Genomic DNA, 22,357 nt, shown 5'->3' with positions numbered 1-22,357 from the left:
AGCTTGGTAACATTGATTGCTTTCGGGAGCAGAATGCGAGCAAGCTACAAACTTTGCGAGAGGTGAGTGTTTGCCCCTTACACCACCAACGATGGCAAGGTCCAGTCGCCTAACCATTGGCCGGTTTCAACCTTTCGTTCGCGTAGGCTGGAATCGAAGACGCATGTAGCATGGACTCCAAGAACGACCCCGGAGAGATAAGTGAGTGCGGAACATATAGCCTCGTAATCATTGCTGTCATCGGCAGCGAACTGTTTCTAGCGTGTCAGCGGTTGCATGCTTGACGCCCTGGGCTCCAACAGGCGTTTGTTCTAGAAGCTTGAACACCCCAGCCTGACACTACCCATAGGTGAGGATCCCTATTCAGGGTTGGGTTACTTGTGACTGTGTTTGATGGCTAGGACAGTTCCGACGGGAAAGTGACAGTGCCTGTGGCATGATATGGTCCAGCCAGCCCTTGCAGGATGCAAACCGCGTTTTCGGCAGCGAGACGAACTTGATATAAGTTGGCTGGGATAGACTTGGGAACGATGTCAAAATCGGGCCGAGTGTGACGAAGGTAGTCGTCGTGTCCCATGCCCGACATTCAGGGATGAATGTGACAGGTGACAAACCTCTACTTCAATGGCCAGATGAGTAATTGTTGATGGACAACAAGGAGGAGGCGCATATAGTATGAGGTAGCTGGACGGAGAGTCCGCGATGTGGAGATCCGAGGATGCTTTGCGAGATAAACCACATCAGGTTAGTTGCCTATCCATGTCCATGGGCCTTGTCTGACCGAGGCACAATCAATATGCATTCTTCGAGTCGGTGCAGGTGTGTATGGGAACGAGGTTGGTGAGTTGAAGACTTGCAGGGAAAGAAGTCCGGCTTTGTAATCCGATGTTCACTTGTCCAGCACTTACATACAGGGAGGCCTGGGCAAGAAGGAACAATTGATCAATTGATTGATCGATCTAGAACGAGTCCCCCTCCCAGAATGTGACTGCCCCTGCCCCACCCAAATGGCTGATTGGCTGGGCTGCAGCGAACACTCTCCGGTGTCAGTACATGTACCTACCTAGAGGTTTAGGTATGCACTTAGGCAATCCCTGTCTGCTGTAGGGGGCCATTACGGGGCTCTGGGAGGTACCTACCGACCGAAAAGTAAATCCTAAAATTTTCGAGCCCAGCAAATCGATCTCTGCTGGCGTTGAACCTCGTCACGATTGGACGAACACTTTGAATCTTAGCAACTGCCAAAAAAGCAGGCTGTTGGTTTTTCTACGAACTTCGTTTAGTTTTCCCCCGTGTCTCTTTTGTCGCGAGCTTTCCTCCCCAACGCTAGAATTCTAGAAGAACAAAACAAAGGCCGATAGAAACTTAAGATGTTTGCAGTTCCAGGCTGGTCGGTGTCCGCCGCCAACCTCAAGCCAGAGGCCGCAGCGCCCCCTGCCAATAAGGAAGCAAAGGCAAAGCCGGAAACGGCCAGCAACGACAAATCTGACAAGTCTGACAAGAAGAGGAAGCGACCCTCGTCAGGCCCGGGAGGCAATGTCACTGCGTCCAATCTTGCAGACCTTTATGAGCAGGTGATTGAGGGCAAGCCGAAGAAGAAGAAGGCGAAGGGCCCTGCCACCGGGTTTGGCTCGACCCCGAAGGGCAAGCAAGACTCTGCCGCTTCCGCCAATGCGCCCAAGGTCAAGGGGGGCGAGGCAACTGTAGGAAGGGAGGGAGAGGAGGGTGAAACAACCTCAGAAGCGCCTTCATCGAAACCCAGTAGGAAGGAGAAGAAGAAAGCCAAGAAGGCCGCCGCAACGCCTCAGGATTCAGAGGACGCCGAGGCCAACGGACAGCCCAGTGCGCACGCCAAGGATGCCCCGACAAAATCGCCCAAGCAGAAGACGGCCGCTCCGGCGCAAGCCGCCCCTAAGCTCACGCCTCTGCAAGCATCCATGAGGGAGAAGCTGATCTCGGCGCGGTTCCGCCATCTTAATGAGACACTCTATACGAAGCCGTCTGCACAGGCCTTCCATCTATTCGAGGAGTCGCCCGAGATGTTTCAGGAGTACCACGAGGGCTTCCGGAGACAAGTCAACGTCTGGCCCGAGAACCCCGTCGACGGCTACGTCGCCGACATCAGAGCCCGGGGTCAGCAACCGACCCGGGGCAAGGCGAGAGTCGGCCCACCGCTGCTGCGCACTAACGGCACATGCACCATCGCCGACCTGGGGTGCGGCGACGCGAAGCTCGCCGAGGCGCTGCAGGGCGACAAGAAGAAGCTGCGCATCGAAGTGCTGAGCTACGACCTGCAGAGCCCGAGCCCGCACGTGACGCGCGCCGACATTGCGAACCTGCCGCTCCACAACGGCAGCGTCAACGTGGCCATCTTCTGCCTCGCCCTTATGGGCACCAACTGGCTCGACTTCATCGACGAGGCCTACCGCGTGCTGCACTGGAAGGGCGAGCTGTGGATCGCCGAGATCAAGAGCCGCTTCGCGCCACCCGCCAAGGGCAAGAAGGGCGCCGTCGTCACCCACAGCGTCGGCAACCGCAAGAAGGCGGCGACGCTGCCGCAGGGCAAGGGCAAGCTTAGTAAGGAGGCCAAGGCCGAGGCCCACGCCGAGCTGGAATCGGTCCACAACGCCGAGCTCGCCGTCGAGGTCGACGGCATGGACGACCGGAGGCAGGAGACGGACGTCTCGGCCTTCGTCGCAGCGCTGCAGAAGCGCGGATTTGTCCTGCAGGGAGAGGGCAGCGACGCCGTCGACTTGAGTAACAAGATGTTCGTCAAGATGCATTTCATCAAGGGCGCGCAGCCGACGGCGGGCAAAAACGTCGTCACGGAAGAAGGAGGCCGGGCTGGTCCCCACAAGAGGGCCGGAGCAAGGCCCGCTGCCAAGAAGGAAGATGTTGACCAGGCGGACGAGAACAAGATCCTCAAACCATGTGTGTACAAACTTAGATAGGATTGTTGGTTTGCCATTTTTTGCTGTTTTCATATCTACCCCTTCCTGTCCTCCAGTGCCATCTAGCGTTGGCAAAAGGCACATAGGTACATATACCAACAACATCCTTGGGCGATAAACAAAAACCAAGGCCTCTAATCAAACAAGTCTTCTTCGCAGTACCCTTATCAAAATGAACGTGTGGACACGTTGTCGCTTGCTTGCTCTCCCCATCCCGGCTGCATCTTCTATGACCCCCGTTACTGCACCGTGAGGGTTCCGATTCATCCCTATACGACGCCCAAATGCATGTATTAACCTGGTTGTTTCCGAATTCTCAACGCTATGCGATGTCCGTCCGCCCGTCCGTCCCCACCGGCTTCCTCCTGTACCAAACTCCACCGAGCGGTCACACTTGAGACTGTCGACGTAGTGATATCCCAATTTTACATATTCTGGAAAAGCAGGCCAGCAGCGTACTCGACGTTCCCATCGGTAGCTTCGAGAGCATTAATGGCGTCCTGTCTGTTGACGCCAAGTGCCATTAACTTCTCGATTTTCTCTTCGGGGAACTGTTGGGGCTGGCACTGGGGAGGGGGCACAGGCGCGGCCGAGCCTGGGGCTTGTGAGCTAGCTGTGGGTGCTGATCCTGAAGCAGGTGGGCCGGTGGAAGGTGTAGGCGCTGACGCAGGAGCTGTAGTTGTACTCGGAGCCGCAGCTGGGGCCGCAGCACCACCAGCGGGCGCAGATGGACCTGTGACGGCACCAGAACGAGCGCCTATCGTAGTACCTCCTGGGCCTTGGACGGTGGGTTCCTCGTTCAAAGCCGCTTCCGTCTCCCTGGGAATATCCGACTCGCCCAAGAACTCAACTTCCTCGCCCTGGATAATCAGTTTATTGCGCGACAGGTCAATGGTCGCCTGGTGGCCCTTGAGAATATCCAGACCCAGCAAGAGATCAACCGACTTGCCCTCCATGACGGTGAATGCGGCGGGCAGGTACCGAGAACCTAGTTGTAGCATCGTGTAATGAACCCGGCCAATGATGTTTGCTGTACCTACACCACGAGCAATGCCGGCAAAACGGCGATCGACAAGATGCATGATATTGCAGGCTTCGGCACATGAAGGGGACATGATTGTTGCCTGGGCGCCAGAGTCGACCAGAGCCTTGACTTTGGTACCGTTGACTTTGACATCAATGTAAAGCAGGTGTACGCGACCGAAAGCTGTTCTAACGTTAGCAGGCGACCTCTTGCTGGAAAGGGGGTTGGTTTATATACACTCGGGGTTATATTCCATGGCGTTTTGTAGGTTTTCCATGACGTTCTGCTGCCGGATCATCTCCTCAATGCGGGCTTGCGCATCCGGATTGAACTCATCCCGGTTCAGCTGCTCGATTTCACGCATTCTCTGACGCCTTTCATCCTCCTGGCTGTCGTTGCCTTGGCGCATGAGCTGAGCGAATCGTGTAGGGTCGTTCAGAGCATCCGCAATCTGGGGGTTTCGACGCCGGAGCTCAGCTTGGAGACGGGGGTCGCCAAGGAATTGCAGGCGGACCAGCTCTGGATCCTGCTGCGCGGCGGCCTGCTGCTGCTGTCGTTGCTGCTGCTGTTGCGGCTGCTGCTGAGGAGGAGGTTGAGCGACACCGGTATTACCCCGCATGTCACGAACGTGTAGCGCAAGCATGTCGCCGTCCGAGATCTGTAGCTCCTGAAGGGTCTTGGAGGCGTCCGTTATCAGCTGGCCGTTGTGGTAGAGGTGTTGCGACGGCGCCGGGATGCCCTCGGCCTCGATAGAGCTGCGCAATGCGCCGAGGGTCATGTCGGGGAAGACATCGAGAGTCAACAAGCGCAACTCGGACTCTTCGACCTCGGGGTTGTTGACGTTTAACGTGATACGCCTGTCGAGAAAAAGAAAGTGATTAGACAGCAGGGCCCAAGGGAGGTGCTCCGGCAGGTAGCGCTTACATTTTGGCGGTGACAAGAATGTGTCAGTGTGGCTTTTTGTGTGAATCAAATCCGAAGCTGGTCTTGTGACGTCGGAATGGAGGATGAAGAATGAGGGTACGGAGCAGGAGCGAGCGGCAGACCAAGGTCGGCTTTGCAAAGTCTTGGTGGCACCTAGAACCCGCTTCTCTGGCGATTCGGCTGACAAAAGAAGTTGCTTACCTCCCCCCTCGGAATAGAATGTGGTAGAAGGGCGAAGGGCGAAGGGCAATGTCGGGCTGGAGGTTGTTAAGCTTCTGAGTGAGGAATACTGCCTCTCTCCCAAGGCAGAAGGCAGACAGGCAGACAGGGCAGACGGGAGTGGGAGGTACATTGATCATTGATGTATGGAGCACGGGACGACGTAAGAATAACAGGGAACCTGGAACCTACCTGGCCTGACCTGAACCTCCTCTCCCACCCCAGCACGACAGAGCCAGAGCCAGAGGCCACTGACCATCGACTCCCAGCTGATTTGGCCCCGTTTCGAGCCTTAAAAAGTGGAGAGTATATGGCCTGAGCAGCTGGTAGGCTATGCGAAGAGGGTACATGCTTCATGGCAGCATTGAGCAGTTGATGTGCGGCATACCTTAGGTACCCAAGTAAGTATGTAAGTATGTAAGTATAGGCGGGTCGCCTAAGGCAGCCAAGAGCTGTCAAGTATACTGTCGACTTATTATACTAATACCATCAATGGCTGGCTGGCATGCTGAAGAGCACATGGAACGGAGCAGCCCCGTTGCGGAAAAGCCTCAACGGCAAGCACTGGATACAACGGCGGGGCTCAAGGTAGGTAGGTAGGTAGGTAATGACGACAAGCTGGAGTAGAGGGGTCCAAAATGGCTTACCTTGTAGGTACATATAGCTTGGGCCCCTGAACATTCGATCCCTGTCGATCAATTGATCGATTTTGACGCATCAACTGGAAGATTTGCGTTAGTCAATTGTTGTTACCTAAGGAGGCACTTGCACTTGGACATGTTCTGCTAGCTACGTCCAGACAATCAATTTGATAACCGACGTTTGCCTATACTTATGTGAAGAAGTGTACGATAGCGCTAGAATTCCGGGGCGTGCCGCCTACTTCCAACTGCAGCATCTCTGTATGGATCTTGAGACTACAGGCTCTCCCCCGGAGGATGGAATAGGTGAGCCCCGGAAAGGATCAAATGGTATTCGGGATTGTAGACAATGCAAAACCTAAGCCAACATTTCCAGAAATCACCTCTTACATGCGCCGCTGTGGCTGACCTATGCTGAGCCTCTCTTGGTTGTCACCCTTCGTTATTGGATGCCGCGGCCCTGCTCAAGCGAGACAGTGCGAAGGTGTGCGATGGATTCTAACACCCACTATACCACAATATGTATCCCACAAAACAAGTCGGAGTAATGTACTCGCAGTGGCTAATGCGTCTGCCAGTATCATATGCGAGGTGTTGGATTGCGCACGCCATCATGGGATGAGGCGCCTAAACCCCTATTTCGCAAGACTACCACTACACAATAATCATGCAGATGTTTCTGCTGCAGCCTTCTTGCTGCCACTTGGCACCACTACGTTCGGTTCGTCATCGTCGTCATCGATATCCTCATACTCGTCGCTCGAGGACTTTGCTTGGTGGTGGTTGTGGTTTTGCTGGAGGATGTGCCCACCACCTTTCCGACCAAAGAAATCTTCTGTCCTCAGGCCTCGGACTTGAGTGGGATCAATACTCGACATGGCATTGCCACTGGCTTTGTGCTCGCGGATGAACTCTCGCACGGGAACCATGGCAGCATCCCGGCAAGCCTCTTTGATATCGCTGCCAGACATTCCTGCTGTGACCCTTGCCAGATATTCAATGTTGAATTGGTCCGTATCAGACTTGGTGTCCTTCAAGACCAGTTGGAGGATCCGTAATCTTTGGCTCTTATCTGGCAGAGAGACGGGGAATTTCTTGGGCATTCTCCGCAGAATAGCTTCGTCAATGTCATGAATGCGGTTTGTCGCACCCAGTACGCATATCCTTGCTGGTACACCACGTGTGTTTGCTGAAGTTAAGCCATCCCATAACGTCATGAACCTGCTTTTGTATCAGTATGGACTCACGGAGGGGAGTTTACATCACCTACTCGGCTTTCACCATGCCACTGGCTTCGTGCTCACCACTTCTCCGTGTACCCAAGACCGCGTCGATCTCATCAATGAAGATAATAGCCGGCTGCAGTTTACGCGCAAGAGAGAAGACAGCCCGAACAAGCTTATTCGAGTCTCCATACCATTTTTCCGTCAGAGTAGAGATGTGAAGGTTGATGAAGGAAGCACCGCTTTCGTGGGCAACGGCTTTGGCCAGCATGGTCTTGCCGCAGCCTGGGGGTCCGTAGAGGAGCACACCCGATGGTGCTGATAACAGTGGCGCTGCGTGAGAGTACAGATGCGGCATGGTTAGCGGGTATATGACTGATTCTTTCACTTCCTCGATGATATCTTCCAAGCCACCAATATCTATGATTGGGTCAGCAGGCTGTCATCGGCGTTGGCAACCCCAGTGCACCTACCGTCGAATCCAACTGAGATGTCTTCCGGCGCCACCACCTCCATGGCCACGAGATTTTCGTATTCATTGAGCTGGAGGTCTTCTATATGTGGACCTTTGCGAGAACTGCTGGCCGAATCATTTCCGTCTTCTGTGCCATCTTGTCCCCGGGATTTTTGCAACCGTTGCAGATTCGCCTTGGCTTTGATCCTAGCTTGTTCGTGCTTCTCTTTCTCCGGATCCGCGAGTGTTGACTGTAGACTCGAAACGAGGTTTCTGGTAACCCACCAGGCAAGCCCGGTCTATCGCATAGCGAAGATGCTCAGTTAGCCTGCGACTGCATGTGAATGGTGTAGCCCGTACGACACAGGGTTTCTTACCATGCCCAGTAATAAGGTGACGTCCCAGAAGTAATCGGAACCGCCGCGCCTTCTGTCGCCCATGTTGACGGCTTGATTTAACCAGCCGAGAAGCATTTGCTAGTTGGATGCGACGAGAGGGGGGGAGAGAGAGAGAGAGAGAAGAGGAAAAGGAAAGCAAATGTGTCTATACTGCTAGATTGGTACTCGGGCAAGATCGAGGCGAGATGTAACTGGAGCACATAGGCTTTTCGCTGAACTGTATGAGATTCGTCGGAAGAGGCCAATCACAAGATGATCCGTCGAGGAGAAAGGGGCCGACATACACGCGCCGAGGATTGAAGAGGCGATGTGCAATTAATCGCCACCAAAGACGGCTAGCTATGGTAAAGTGGTAAAGCCGTGGGATGTTTCCAAAGATCGATTGATAACGTCCACTGGAGAGCACATTGATAGCCCAGTGCCAAGTGGTGCCAGGGTGCTGACTGGGCTGGAGTAGGTACTGTAGCCTGTGCCTGTGCCTGTACAAGTAGGTACAACAAACAGGCAAAGTTGTGCCAGACTGGGCTGGACGTGCGGCGGCTTCTTCCGGTGGGGCTCGGACGGCTGAACAGGCTCGACCGGCAGCCAGCACGGTCTTTATTGTTTACTTCACTTTCTTTACATGCAGGCCTGCCTACTTCGAATCCCGCTGCTCGCTCCATCATTGAGCCACCTGCAACTTGTGCCACTCGAACGCGATCGACACGGCGCCAAACGCGGAATCCAGAACGCGGAACGCATAGCACTACGAAGTAGGACTTTGATCATTCGATATTCCCTCCTTAAAGTTCTATTACATCCCGTATAAGCCGGATTGCAGAACGATCGGCCCCGCGAAAGTGCACTCTGTCAATCCAGCATCGCGTAAAATCGGGTTCGGTCCATGCCAAAGGCCAAGTCCAAGGCACTACTCAGTCTTTTGGAGTCGGATGAGGAGGAACAGGACACGCTGACCTCGACAATGGCACCAGCAAAGAGAGGACGGCCGGCCGCCGCTGCAAAAGCCACCAACACTGCACAGAATGCGACGCGCCAGACGAGTGTCGCAGCGCAAAATAACACAGATAATTCGAAGCAGAAGCCCATGCAAGGACGAGGCCGAAAGCGACAAGCACCAGAGGATGCCGAGATAGAGGACGAGCCATCGCAGAACGAAGACAGCATCGAGGGTAATGTCAAGCCCAAAGGTGCTCGTGGTCGTCCGCGTGGCGCCAAAGCCGCGAGGTTGTCGGACGTGACGGATCAGCCGGCGGTTGACTCCGAAGCGGAGCCAGCTTCTCAGCCAGCTAGGAGAGGGCGCAAGCCTAAGGCGCAAACGGCAACACCTCCCATGGACCTTGAGATACCAGAAACGCAGCCGCCCCAACCGGAGATACCAGAGACGCAGCCGATCGAGACGTTCGACGATAGTCTAGACCAGGATGAAGTCGAGGATCTTCCGATACCTGCATATAGCCGCTCTGTTATGTCCGCACAACGGCCTCAGCATCATATGGTTCCCTTCAGTGCTAATCGACGGCCTATGGCGGCTTCAGACTCTGAACTTCACGACCCCATGTTGCGCCGGCGCTTGGGCGATTTGACCCGGAAGTACGATAGCTTAGAGGCTAAATACCGCGACTTGCGTGAACTGGGAATCAAGGAGGCAGAGCGAAACTACGACAAGTTAAAGAAACAAGGGGAAGAGAGAGCTGCAAGTGAGTCTCAAGAGTTTGAGACCTTCCCTCCCTGAACGGTGCTAACAAATCTCAAAGCTGCCGACCAATTGATTACCACCCTTAAAGCACAGCTTGCTACTCAGACAGAATTGGCAAAAGAGGGGCAGCGCATGAAGCAGCAACTTGAGTCGAGCGAAGACAAAGTAGCTGCGGCGCAAACGAAGCTCGGAGAAACGACGAAGTCTTTGACTGAGGCCCAGGCGGAAATCAAGACGCTGAAGACCAAACTGGCAGCAGCACGATCCGCGGAGGCCGCCCAGGTTAAAGTGCCCAGCAGTGCAATCAAGAACAATTCTGCTCCCGGCCGGCTGCTCGCTAATGCCGAAGCGGCTGCTCAGGTGGCGCAACTGAAGGAGGATCTTTATGCCGACATGACTGGTCTAATCATCACAAGCGTGAAGCGCGAGGAAGATGGCGAGGTTTACGATTGCATCCAAACCGGGAGGAATGGAAGTAAGTTAACCGCCCGGGTGATATTTTTGTGGCCAATACTGACTCGGATCTGCAGCTCTTCACTTCAAGCTCTCTGTGGGACCAGATGAAGAGTCTGAGAACATTGATGATGCAGAGTTTATATACATGCCTCAGCTGGACGAGAGCCGGGACCGGGACCTGATAGAGGTGCTCCCCAATTTCCTTGTGGAGGAAATCTCGTTCCCCCGCCCGCACGCGGCTAAGTTTTACTCGCGTGTGATGAAGTCGTTGACAGAACGGCTGGATTGAGGGGAATTAAAGGTACGATAAGCGTGGTATGGTTTTGCGAGGCTGTAAGTTTAGTGATACCCCTTTCCGTTTCTGGCGATTTAGTGGATTGGATGAATTGACGACGCGCTTGTTGTGTTGTGAGATCCATTTCCCAATGTTGAAGCTGCCGATGTCCTGAAGTCGTTTCTGCAAGTGACCACACCGAAGGACATATACATCGGATATCAACGTAGTGAGTTTAAAATTAGGCAATCTCGTAGAATCTTATTAGGGACCGTTGTAGACCCTGATGGCGTCTTGACTTGCCCATCAAGGTGCGCCAAAGTTATAGTTCTCTACTTACATAACAATATAGGTAGATGAACCTTTTCTCATGCCTACATGTATATGTACATGCAGCTACCGATATTCAAAAGCGCTGTTCCGGGAAGGACCGTACGCAAGAAAAAAGGGGCGTTGGTAAGAAACGGAAAACCCACATCACGTAGAGACATACAGTACGGTGACAGAAAGATTAACCCCCCGCTAGATCCCGAAAAAGTCAAATATAGACGGCGAAACTTGACCTTGGTAGGTATAAATTCTTTGTTTAGTATTGCACTTCTCCAAAAGTTAACCTTGGTAGGTATAAATTCACTGTCTATATTTGACTTTTTCGGGATCTAGCGGGGGGTTAATCTTTCTGTCACCGTACTGTATATCAATTTCAGTAACAGTTTGAAGTGGTGTTAGCTGAGGGCGTTCCTTGAGAGGAGTTAACATACTTCGTTGGACCCCTTGGCCTCCCTCCCAGATCTCAATTAAATGCAATCGAACCGAACCCCTGTAAATGACGGAGAAGGCCTGTCCACCCACCAAGGATGCCACCACTGACGGGCTGCAACGAGCAGACAAGCTCCGGAACGAACGGGTCGTCGAATCAATTTAGCTTGGCCAGGATGTACTTCGTACTTGGCGTCGATGCAGCACAGCGTCAACGTGTTGGACTCCACACCAAGGGTTGGCGGGTACAAGAGGCGCATCCATCTTCGTAATAATTTCTGAATCGTGTTCTCTGTCTGGCCTCTTTCGACATCAACCGTCTCGTCGTCCGTACCTCTCGTGCAGTAGACGCGCGCTTCGTTTTCTTTTTTTCTTTTCTTTTTTCTTTTGACCAAACTCCGATAAACTGCAACTGAGCACCTACCTTCGCTTTGTTTTTCCTGGGCCATTGCACATGGCGGACCGAACGTCTGGCTTGCGACTTTGACTGCTTGGGCTTGTGACGACATCTCGTCTTGTCGCAAACACAAACATCTGCCAGAGAGACACACGAACAACACCTTGCCCTTCGCCATGGCGTCTTTCACTCGCTTCAAATTCCTGGCAATTGCCATGGTCTTTCACATTCTGTACTTTATATCCATATTCGATATCTATTTCGTCAGTCCCATAGTGTCTGGCATGCGCCTTTTCCAAGTCGACAGGCCCGTGGCAGCCAAAGCACCCGCTGATCGCTTGGTACTGTTTGTTGGTGAATACAGCCTCCAACCCATGCGCGCCTCTGTGTTCCTCAACGCTGATAACCTGTAAACAAGGCGACGGCCTACGCGCCGATAAAGCTCTCCAGTCTTTCCCGGACCCAACCCCCTCCTCAGAAGGCGATTTGACCCCGCGACCTCTGGCCCCGTTCTTGCGCTCGCGCATTCTGGAGCACGGCACCTTTGGAGTTTCGCACACACGAGTTCCCACCGAGTCGCGCCCGGGACATGTAGCCTTGATAGCTGGCTTGTATGAAGATGTGTCGGCCGTTGCGACTGGCTGGAAATTGAATCCGGTCAACTTTGACAGCGTATTCAACCGAAGCAGGCACACGTGGAGCTGGGGGAGTCCCGATATCTTGCCAATGTTCGAACATGGTGCCACGCCCGGCAGGATTGATGCCGACTGTTACCCTGCCGAGTTCGAAGATTTCTCTCAAGATGCCCTTCATCTTGACCTGTGGGTGTTCGATCATGTCAAGGAGCTGTTTGCCGAGGCAGAGAAGAACAAGACGCTGAACCAGGCTCTAAGGCAAGACAAGATAGTCTTCTTCTTGCACCTGTTGGGACTCGACACAACTGGCCATGGCTTCAATCCCCACTCCAAGGAGTACCTGAACAACATCAAGGTCGTGGATCAGGGAGTGAAGGAGATTACCGAACTCATGAACAAATTCTACGCAGATGACAGAACGGCGTTCGTCTTCACCGCAGATCATGGTATGAGTGACTGGGGTAGCCATGGAGATGGACACCCAGATTGTACCAGAACCCCTCTAATCGCCTGGGGTTCCGGTATCGCCAAGCCATCTCTTTATCCGGGTACCATTGCGCCAGGCCACGACGAATACTCTTCTGACTGGAACCTTGACCACGTGAGGAGACACGACGTTGCACAAGCGGACGTTGCGGCCTTGATGACCTACCTCGTAGGCACCGAATTTCCCGCCAACTCGGTCGGTGAGCTGCCATTATCGTACTTGTCTGCAAGCGTCGAAGAAAAAGCAAAGGCCTCCCTAGTAAATGCGCAGGGAATATTGGAGATGTACCGGGTTAAGGAGAACTCCAAGATAGCCACAGAGCTCAGGTTCCGACCATATGCGCCACTGAGTGCGGAAGGCCAAACCCTGGAGGCACGTCTTGGTGCTATCCGCGGACTGATCGAAAAGGGGCGATCAGAGGAAGCTATCGAAGAGACGGCGGCCCTCATCCAACTTGCGTTGGAGGGCCTGCGATATCTACAGACATATGACTGGCTTTTCCTTCGTGTGCTCATTACAATAGGGTATCTTGGCTGGATGGCTTATGCGATCACCACTGTGGTTGACCTTCATGTATTGCAAGGGTCAACGCAGCCACAGAGATCCCTTGGGGGCGTGCTCTTCTTTTCATCCATCCTTGTGGCTCTTTACGCCTCCTTTATCGTATCGAGATCCCCGGTGACTTACTACGCTTACGCGTTCTTCCCAGTACTGTTCTGGGAGGAAGTGTTTGCACGCCGCGAAAGCCTGGCGAAAGGGCGACGTGCCCTTTTCGGGCATGTCACATCAGGACCCCGTGTCTTATCTCTTGTCGTAAACTCCGTTTTATATCTTGGGGTTATCGAATCGCTTGTGAGTACCCGGTGCACTTGTTCCAATCACATTTAATCGCTAATCCATCTTGACAGGCATTGGGGTACCTCCGCCGCGAGGTATTGACCGTTTTGTTCTGCATTGGTGCTTTCTATCCGCTTGTCTTGGGTATCTCATTTCTCCAGAAGCATAGCGTCCTTTCAGCCACTTGGTTTGGTTCGTGTCTAGCCATGAGTGTTTTCACTCTGTTACCGCCTGCCATGAAGACTGAAAATGTTACTTTTATGTGGGTTATCTTCCCATGGGAACCTCGAGCGTAACTAACGTTTGTGCGTAGAATGCTGGGTGGCTCGCTGATGGTGGCCGCTGGTGTCTGCTATTTGCTTTTCGAAGACAAACTGATTGCCGAAACATCAAAGTCCAAGGGGCCGTCGAAGAGCAACCATATCTCGCGAGCATTGATCGGTGTTCAGGTAAGCCTCAAGAGGACAAGCACCACCTGTCCGCCGTATCCTATACTAATCTTTACCCAGACCGGTCTAGTTCTACTAGCAATGCTCGTCACACGCTCGAGTGCGCTCTCGCTCCAGGCGCGCGCCGGTTTACCTCGTGGTAACCAAGTGGTTGGGTGGCTTGTTTTGGTCATCTCACTCTTGATGCCCTTCTCTCATCGCCTCCAGCCAAACAACCACTACCTCCATCGCTTGATGGTGATATTCCTAACTTTTGCACCTACCTTTGTGATATTGACAATCTCTTACGAGGGTCTGTTCTACTTCGTCTACTTTCTCACCCTACTCACTTGGGTCCGCCTTGAACACTATGGATACATCTTCTCGGCATCATCATCCCCAAAAGCGATTGATACGAATGGCATAGCCCCAGGAGTTCAGACTCTAGTACGGCTTCCGAGTTTCGACCATTGAAGCTGTCAGACGTACGGATTGCTCTGTTCTTCTTCGTACTCATCCAATCAGCCTTCTTCAGCACCGGAAACATTGCTTCAGTCTCGGGTTTCAGTATGGCCAGCGTCAATCGATTGATCCCCGTCTTCGATCCGTTCTCACAGGGCGCGCTACTGATCTTGAAGGTGATGATTCCATTCGCGTTGATATCCGCCAACCTAGGCATCCTGAACAAACGATTGGGTGTAGCGCCTTCGGCCCTGTTCATGGTAGCCATGGCGGTCAGCGATATCCTTACTTTGTACTTCTTCTGGGTTGTCAAGGATGAAGGGTCTTGGCTTGAGATCGGGTCTACGATTACTCATTTCGCCATTGCCAGCCTCCTTTGTATTTTTTGTGGCCGGCCTGGAAGGCGTCAGTGCTCTATTTATATCGGGCATCGATGTGAACAATGTCGTCAAGGCCCCTAAGACCCCAGCCAACGGTGCAGCCATGGATCTGGTTGCCGATATGGTGGTCGGTGAGGTCCAGGAAAAGGAACCGGCACCCACCTCAGCACCTGCTACCAGCACTTCTACTGCTGGCAATACACAATAAATGTCTTGGCTTGTGGCTTAAACAGCAAAATAGAAGACAGAAATATTAGAAATTTGTTCGAACCCCCTAATAACCCATCTTGATCCTGGCTTGAACAGTCCCAAAGTTGAGCATGATATGAAGGCGGGTTTTCAAGACTTTGTCCGCGTCCTGGAGGGACAGTGGTATACGGTTGGGCTTTTTGCATCCAGTGATACCGAGGCGAGGCTATTGGCTTGAACGATCGAACTGCATATATCGCCCTCGGCGGAAGTGGGTTATAGTCCGGGCTGGTGGTGTGTCCGGAGGTGTGGTGGGGGGAGGGTTCTTGACATGGCTCGATGGCTAATTGGCATTGGTGGAAGTACGTCTTTCCCGGTTCGGAAAGCAACTCGCATGGTATTTATTCATCGGAGGCAAAGGTAGGGGCGGTGTGCGGTGTTGCACATCAAGTATAAAAGATAGGTGCTATATCTTGCCTACTTTGATATACACAAATATACACACACGCAATGTCGTTGCGCAAAAACAAATAAACATGACAATAGTGGATATTTCGCCAATAGAGAGGGCTGTTCAAAGAAGAAGGCTTTGGACTGGTCACGGACCTTGGCAGGCCAAACCAGTGTTGAGGCTAATCATGATGCGGGAACCCTTCGAAAATATATATAAACGATGCGTAGACCCATCAGCCGACCGTTTAGTCGAAGTCCGCCAAAACAGTAAAAGGCCCTAGTAACACAGCTAAAAGTCGGCGGCCAAGGCTTTTGGAACGAGCCGTTAGGCTGCCGCTATTGCAACTGTAAGGCTGGCTGGCTGGCTGGCTGGCTGGCTGGCTGGCTGGCTGGCTGGCTGAAACGTAACTCTCTCATCTATGGTACTATGGGTCGTGCCCCATTCCTGTCAGACGCGTAGAATTATGTATTCTTATAGCTTGTACGTGTCTAGTCTAGTTTAGTTATTTTAATATAAATCTATACTTATAAAGCTAATTTAGTTATTTATCGGTAAAAGCGGGTAATATATCGCTACCTTTATCTAATAGGGCTAATTACTTTATTTAATATACCTCTTTAAACCTTTCTCATTATATATTTATTATTAATATTAACGTGGTTTATTATTACGCGATATATATTACTTAATAACGTACTTTTTCTATTTCTTAACCCTTTTATATAAATTAATTTAATTATAACGCTTAAAATTAATTAAAATTACTTATTATTCGATTCTTTACTTAATTTTATATTCTTTTTATATATTCGCGTATTATAACCTATTTCGTTATAAATATTATAGCGCCTTTTATTAATTACTTTTTATTTCGATAAACCCTTATTTTTATTTTTATTAAGTATTACACGTTTCTTTTTTATTTTTTCGTCCTATAGCTACTAAGATTTTTTAATAATAAAGGCTCTTTTAAATTAAACTCGTAACTTTTTAGTTTTCCGGCGCTTAAAAAGTATTAAATTAATCTCCTTTAATATATATATTTTATCACGTATAAAGGTTATTTTATAAGCTATTTTAATTATACCCTTCGCTATTTAATCTATTATATTTAAATTAGCGTTAAAAAGCTTTTTTAATAAATAAACACCCTTTTTTAATATAAATAGAATGTTTAATTATTTATTAGGGGTTAAACGGCGTTTAAAGGTCGTAAATATTAACCGTCCCTAAATGAAATAGGTTAAATATAGGCGTTTAAAGACGTATATTTAACTTATTAATTACCTCGTTAAGGTTATAAGGTATTAAATTAAATGCGTTAAATTTAGATTTAATATTAGTTTTTATAAAAATAATAAAATACGCGGCTTTAAAAGCGATAAAAAAATTTAAGCTTAGTAATATAGTTTATAAAAGTTTTAATAAATAACTCGATTTCTTTTAAATAAGTATACTTTAAAAGCGAATAAAATACTATATCGAAAAGTTAAAGTAAATATAATAAATAAGGAAATATATTAATAATAATGATATCGTTATTTTAATAATATACCTCGAATTTAATTAAAATATAGCTCTTATAGTTATCGAGAATTAGGAGACGGTAACGACCCTTCGTTTACGATTTAATATATTTATTAAAATGTTTAATTTAATTTAAGCTTATTTCGTTATTAGTTTAGCTATTAAAAATCGATTTAATTACCTAATCGCCCGGTAAATCGGTTTCGCGGGATTAATTCGCGAAGTAATATTAACTTTAAATAATTAAAAACGGCGGAATATATTAACCCTATAAATTAATATATTTAATCGCCGTTACTTATTCCCGATTATTAAGTTAAACCGATTTTATTTTTTTACGCCGTTCGGCGTATATTATAACGAGTATTAACTCGATTATACTTATTATAAAGCTAGTTTTATTAAAATTTTAAATATTTTTATCGACGATTTTATATTTCGCCTTTATATTTATAATTAGCGTAAATTAAATAGAAATAATTTTAAAGTTTTTATAAAAAGCTTTTTAATAATTGTATTAACGATTTATTTTAATTTTTAAGTCTAGGTTACGATTAATAAAACACTTAACCTAGTATTTATCGACGCGGTCACCGCCGCGCAACGCGATAAAAAAATTAATTATATTTTCTATACTAGCGAAATTAAAAGGTATCCATTAAATATTTAAATTAATTATATATTTATAAAATACCTCTTTTTAATTAAATTTATTTTACGTCGTTTCGGTCGGATTTCGCGTTTTAAAGTTCGGCTATAAATTCGATAACGTAAAATTAATTTAGGTATATTATAAACTTTTATTACTACTCTTTAATTTATTTAATTTAATCCGTTTCGTATCGCTTAAATTATTAAAATTATCTAATCTTTTAGGATTAATTAAGTATTATAGTTATAAAAATATTACGCGTTAAAGTTTAATTATATTAAAATTAAATTAAAAGTGCGTCGCTAAGTAATATATATCGCGTAGTAGTAAACCACGTTATTTCTTAATAGTTTATTAAGGGGTCGAATAATTATTTAATAAATAAATTTAACTTGAACGAAGGTAGCCTTTAATTTAAATACTCTAATAATATTAAGGTTACGGTATTAAATCATGAATAATTAATCGGGAAGGTAATAAATAAATCGATAGATTTCGTTAATTATATCGCTAATAAACTTTATAAATTCCTAAATACTATATTATTATTATTTATATATATAGTTATCCTTTTAATAAATCGTAAGCTCGCTATTAAAATTCGCTAACTTAATATTATTAAATAATCTATTTTAATTATAACGAACCTTCGGTTAAAAAGAAACCTATTACCGAGTAAATATATTAAAAGGATTTACTTTAATAATTATAAAACGTTTATAACTATCCTTTATAAACCTTTTAAAGCGTTTAATCTATCGGCTAAATCCTTAAACTTCTCTTTATATATTTAAAGAAATAGTTAAAGCTTAAAAGTCGCGGTTCTAAGGTTCTTAATGCTTAAAAGCGCTTAATTAAACCTTAATAATAATAAGGGTAAATATAATAGTATAATATTACGTTAATTATAATAAATAATAATAAATAATAGCTTATTTTAATAAAATATATTTATTATACGTTAAATCGCTCTTTTAAATATATAAAACTCTTAATTATTAAATGCGTAGAATTATATATTCTTATAGCTTATATATATTTAATTTAATTTAATTATTCTAGTATAAATCTATACCTATAAAATTAATTCGGCTATTTATTAATAAAAGCGGGTAATATACCGCTACCTTTATTTAATAAGGCTAACTACTTTATTTAATGATTCCCGCCGATAGACCTATAGCGATATACGTGGTAAGAGGTAAAAGAAATAACCTTTTAGTTAAGTACCGATTTTCACGTTAATAATATTAACTATATTATTTTTAATGCGATTTTTACCGATCGCTATTATACCCTTAATCGTATATACCTTATCGGCGTTAACCTCGTCGGCGCCCCCTTTTAATCGATTTTAATTGTTTTTAATATAATTTTTAGTGATATTTTTATTAATTAACTATATTTATACATTTACACTTATATATATTAACGTTTAATAATATAGTTTAATAATTTACGAAAAAGTATTAATATTATATTTACACTTTATTTCACGATATTAATATAAATAAAATAGAAATTAAACGTTATTTTAATTACTTTAAAAGTTAAATTAAAAAGGCTATTAAATTATTAATTTTTAAAGCTCGTATTAATAAGCTTCGCTTATTAATTATAGTCACGTAATTAGGTCTTTATAAGGCGGGGCTGTAAATAGGTCTTAAAATAAATGGAATTTACGACGAAGAGGAAAAGAAAGAGAAAATCGAGCTAGGGCCGATGCGGCAGATCGGTTTTAATAATAGGGTAATAGGGCTAATATAGGGTTTCTACATTAATTAACGCATAGGTTAACGCATTATATTACTACCCCCCTTTGTAAAAAAACGGCGCCTCGACGGCTTTAAAGGGGATTTAAACGAAAATATTTTTTAATTAAAGTAAAAATAACCTCGGGTATTTATTTAACTATTTAATTATAAAGCCTTAATTCTTATAGTATCGCGGTTAAGCTTTTCCGTACTTTATCGCGAAAATTCCGCTAATTAGTTTTTTTTATAACGGGGTAATTTTATCCCTCCTTTTTATAAAATTTCTTATTATAATCTATTTAGCTTTTCGCCTCGTTAATTAATAAAATTTTTTCGATATTAATAACTTATTATTTAAATAATCTTTATTAAAACGGTCCTCTTTTAATAGCACTGTGTGAGGGGGTGACGTAGTTATATAAAGTAATAAAGAAGGAAGGAAGATCACCTAGGCTAGCTGTGCGTGGAGCTAGCAATAAAGTGGCCAGCAGTGGGGCTAGTGCAGCGGCACAGACCACACTGGCAGGCCAACTAGGTGATCCCCTAGTGGGGCCTATTATCCTCGATTACCTTTAAAAGCGATATTTCGATTATATTTCTCGTAAAAAAATAAAAAAGAGTACGATTAACTAGAGATAATTTCCTTAGCTAGTTACTAGAAATTCCTTTCCGATTTCGTTAAATTAACCGAAAAAAAAGAACTCCCTTATATTTTTTAAAAAGAGAGCTTTTATAATAAACTTATACCCCGCATTATAACTATTATCGTTACAATATATTTTAACGAAATTATCGATTTTAACGTTTATATTAAATATTATAAATAAATAGTTTAAAGCTTTATAAACGCGGACGAAAAAAAAAGTAATTTAACAAGTCTTTTTCTTCGTTAACGGATAAAAATAATTCCGATAATAAAAACGATAAGGCTAATACCTTTAAAACCTTTACTTTTATTAAGCCCACCTCGTAGGTAAACATTTCCTCGATTAAAACCTACCTTCCTTTTATTACTATTAAAGAAACTTAAAAGCTAATAAAAAAAGACGATACTTTAATTATTATTAAATTAACTATCGGAAAACTAACTGCCCTTTAAAGTAGTATAATACTAAAGGACGTAAACTTATCGATATTAACGAGATTTATCGGAAGTATAAAAAAGTGTCGCTTAACTCTTTTTTTTAATAATCGTAAACTTAATTAAGCCTTCGCTAAATCGGAGGGATTAAAAAATTAATTTTAAGGAATAAGGACTCTTTTTTAAAATAAGTGTTAACTATTATTAAAAATAACTTAATAACGATACTATTCGATTTTCTATAAAAACTAATTAAAAGACTTTTTTAACTTTTAAATATATTATAAATAGTAATAAATTATCGTTATTTATTATTATAACGCTCGTTAACACGGGAATATTCGGTTATTTATTTATAAATATAAACTTTATAAGTAAAGTAATTAAATAATTAAGTACGAAACGAGTAACCGCTTTTCGACTTTACGAAATTAAGGGTTTCTACGGTAAACTTTTTTAGCTTTTTAACGTAGTAATATTCGTTAACCTACGAATTTATTACCGAAATACCGGGTTAATTCTTTTCGTAGTAATTAATATAAAATATAATTTTATTATTAAACGAAAATAGTTCGAGGAATACGACGTCGTTATTTATTCGAAGATTCGTTACTTAAATTATTTTAATAATTAGAACCTTATTAAAAATATAAATATACCGGTAAACGAAGTAGGTATATTATTATAATATCCGAGCTATTAAAAAGATACGAATATTAAAAATAAGGCCTTAAAAGCTTAAATTAAAAAGGATAAACGGGAACGAGACGGCCGACTTTCTTAATTAAAAGCCCGTTTTACGTAAAAAGAAAGTATACGGTTATTTAATATTCTTAGTCCCCCCGCTATAAAAAAAGAAATCTAAATCCCGAAAATCTATCCGCGTACTATTTACTAATTAAATAAAAAAGTAATTGAAATGCAGCGTAATTTTAATAATAAACTACGGGAATTAAAATAACTCGATAATAATCGCGAACGAACGCTAAAACGTACGCTTTATTACAATTAAAAAAATAAACGCGGACTTTATCGCCTTACCCGCGACGCTATAAATTAATACCGTTAACGAGCGCCCGATATAATAATTTTAAACGCCCTAAGCTTTTGTCAAAATATAAAAAAAGACGACTCGTACTAAATTTATAAAATCACTTTCTATTAAATCGATAAGTTTATTTAAAAAAAGAAACCTTCCGAGATAATTCTTTACCCGAGGATAAAAATAAGCTGCGTCGAAAAGTAAAAGAAATAATACTTAAAGTATATAAAGATTTTTATTATATATTTAATAAAGTATAGTTCGATATATTAATTAAACATCGCGGATTAATAAACTATAAAATTAAATTAACGAACGGTATAAAATTAAACGACTTAAACTATAGCCTACTTTATAAAATATCCCTAGAAGAGTTTACCGCAGCCCGAAAATATATTTCGGAGAACTTTTAAAAAAGTTTTATTATATTAAGCGATACCCCTTAAGCGGCTCCGGTATTTATAACTTTTAAAAGTAATAGCGGACTTTGTTTTTACGTGAATTTCCGGAAACTAAACATTATTACGTAAAAAAATCGATATCCGCTACTATTAATCGAGGAAACCCTTAATAAAATAATTAAAGTAAAAATTTATATTAAAATTAATATCCGGCAAGCCTTTTATAAGGTCCGCCTAAGGACGGAAAACGAAAACTTAACGATTTTTTAAATCCGTTATAGAGCGTATAAATATAAGGTCCTCCTATTCGGATTAATTAATAAACTATTTACTTTTTAAAGGTTTATTAATAACTTATTACGAGAATACCTCGATAATTTTTACTATGTTTATATTAACGATATCCTTATTTATTCTAAAAATCTTTTTTAATACGAGGAGTACGTAAAAAAAGTTTTTTAAAAACTATTAAAAGCCGGCTTTTAGGCTAACTTTAAAAAATGCGAATTTAATATAATAAAAATTAAATACCTCGGTTTCATTATTAAAACCGATAGCGTCGCCGTAAACCTTAATAAAATCTCCGCGGTAAAAAATTAATCTTTATCGACG

General features: G+C 44.8%; 5 protein-coding genes across 5 annotated transcripts; 3 read left to right on the top strand and 2 right to left on the bottom strand.

Annotated features, from left to right (window-relative positions):
- Positions 1–1,370: 1,370 nt before the first annotated feature.
- Positions 1,371–2,951, top strand: PG986_006080 (methyltransferase-domain-containing protein; the record flags this gene model as incomplete). Its single annotated transcript, XM_066842302.1, has 1 exon — positions 1,371–2,951. One exon carries the CDS (start codon positions 1,371–1,373, stop codon positions 2,949–2,951), a length of 1,581 nt encoding a protein of 526 aa, XP_066702164.1.
- A 425-nt stretch (positions 2,952–3,376) lies between these two features.
- On the bottom strand, positions 3,377–4,753 carry PG986_006079 (uncharacterized protein; the record flags this gene model as incomplete). The annotated part of the gene is made up of 2 exons (XM_066842301.1): positions 3,377–4,158; positions 4,213–4,753. 2 exons carry the CDS (start codon positions 4,751–4,753, stop codon positions 3,377–3,379), a joined length of 1,323 nt encoding a protein of 440 aa, XP_066702163.1.
- Positions 4,754–6,424: 1,671 nt separating this feature from the next.
- On the bottom strand, positions 6,425–7,909 carry PG986_006078 (ATPase family aaa domain-containing protein 1; the record flags this gene model as incomplete). Its single annotated transcript, XM_066842300.1, has 4 exons — positions 6,425–6,980; positions 7,030–7,402; positions 7,456–7,735; positions 7,814–7,909. 4 exons carry the CDS (start codon positions 7,907–7,909, stop codon positions 6,425–6,427), a joined length of 1,305 nt encoding a protein of 434 aa, XP_066702162.1.
- An 808-nt stretch (positions 7,910–8,717) lies between these two features.
- On the top strand, positions 8,718–10,275 carry PG986_006077 (chromosome segregation protein; the record flags this gene model as incomplete). Its single annotated transcript, XM_066842299.1, has 3 exons — positions 8,718–9,531; positions 9,589–10,005; positions 10,061–10,275. 3 exons carry the CDS (start codon positions 8,718–8,720, stop codon positions 10,273–10,275), a joined length of 1,446 nt encoding a protein of 481 aa, XP_066702161.1.
- A 1,317-nt stretch (positions 10,276–11,592) lies between these two features.
- PG986_006076 (phosphatidylinositolglycan class N) lies at positions 11,593–14,853 on the top strand (the record flags this gene model as incomplete). Its single annotated transcript, XM_066842298.1, is given in 7 exon segments — positions 11,593–11,770; positions 11,835–13,390; positions 13,447–13,637; positions 13,689–13,824; positions 13,885–14,250; positions 14,265–14,643; positions 14,669–14,853. 7 exon segments carry the CDS (start codon positions 11,593–11,595, stop codon positions 14,851–14,853), a joined length of 2,991 nt encoding a protein of 996 aa, XP_066702160.1.
- Between the last annotated feature and the right edge of the window lie 7,504 nt (positions 14,854–22,357).

Source organism: Apiospora aurea (assembly GCF_038362705.1).
Source record: "Apiospora aurea strain CBS 24483 chromosome Unknown utg000004l_segment0_segment0, whole genome shotgun sequence".
In the NCBI taxonomy this organism is placed as follows: domain Eukaryota; kingdom Fungi; phylum Ascomycota; class Sordariomycetes; order Amphisphaeriales; family Apiosporaceae; genus Apiospora; species Apiospora aurea.
The sequence above is the reverse complement of the archived record's forward strand: the minus strand, read 5'-3'. Positions and strand labels throughout refer to the sequence as shown.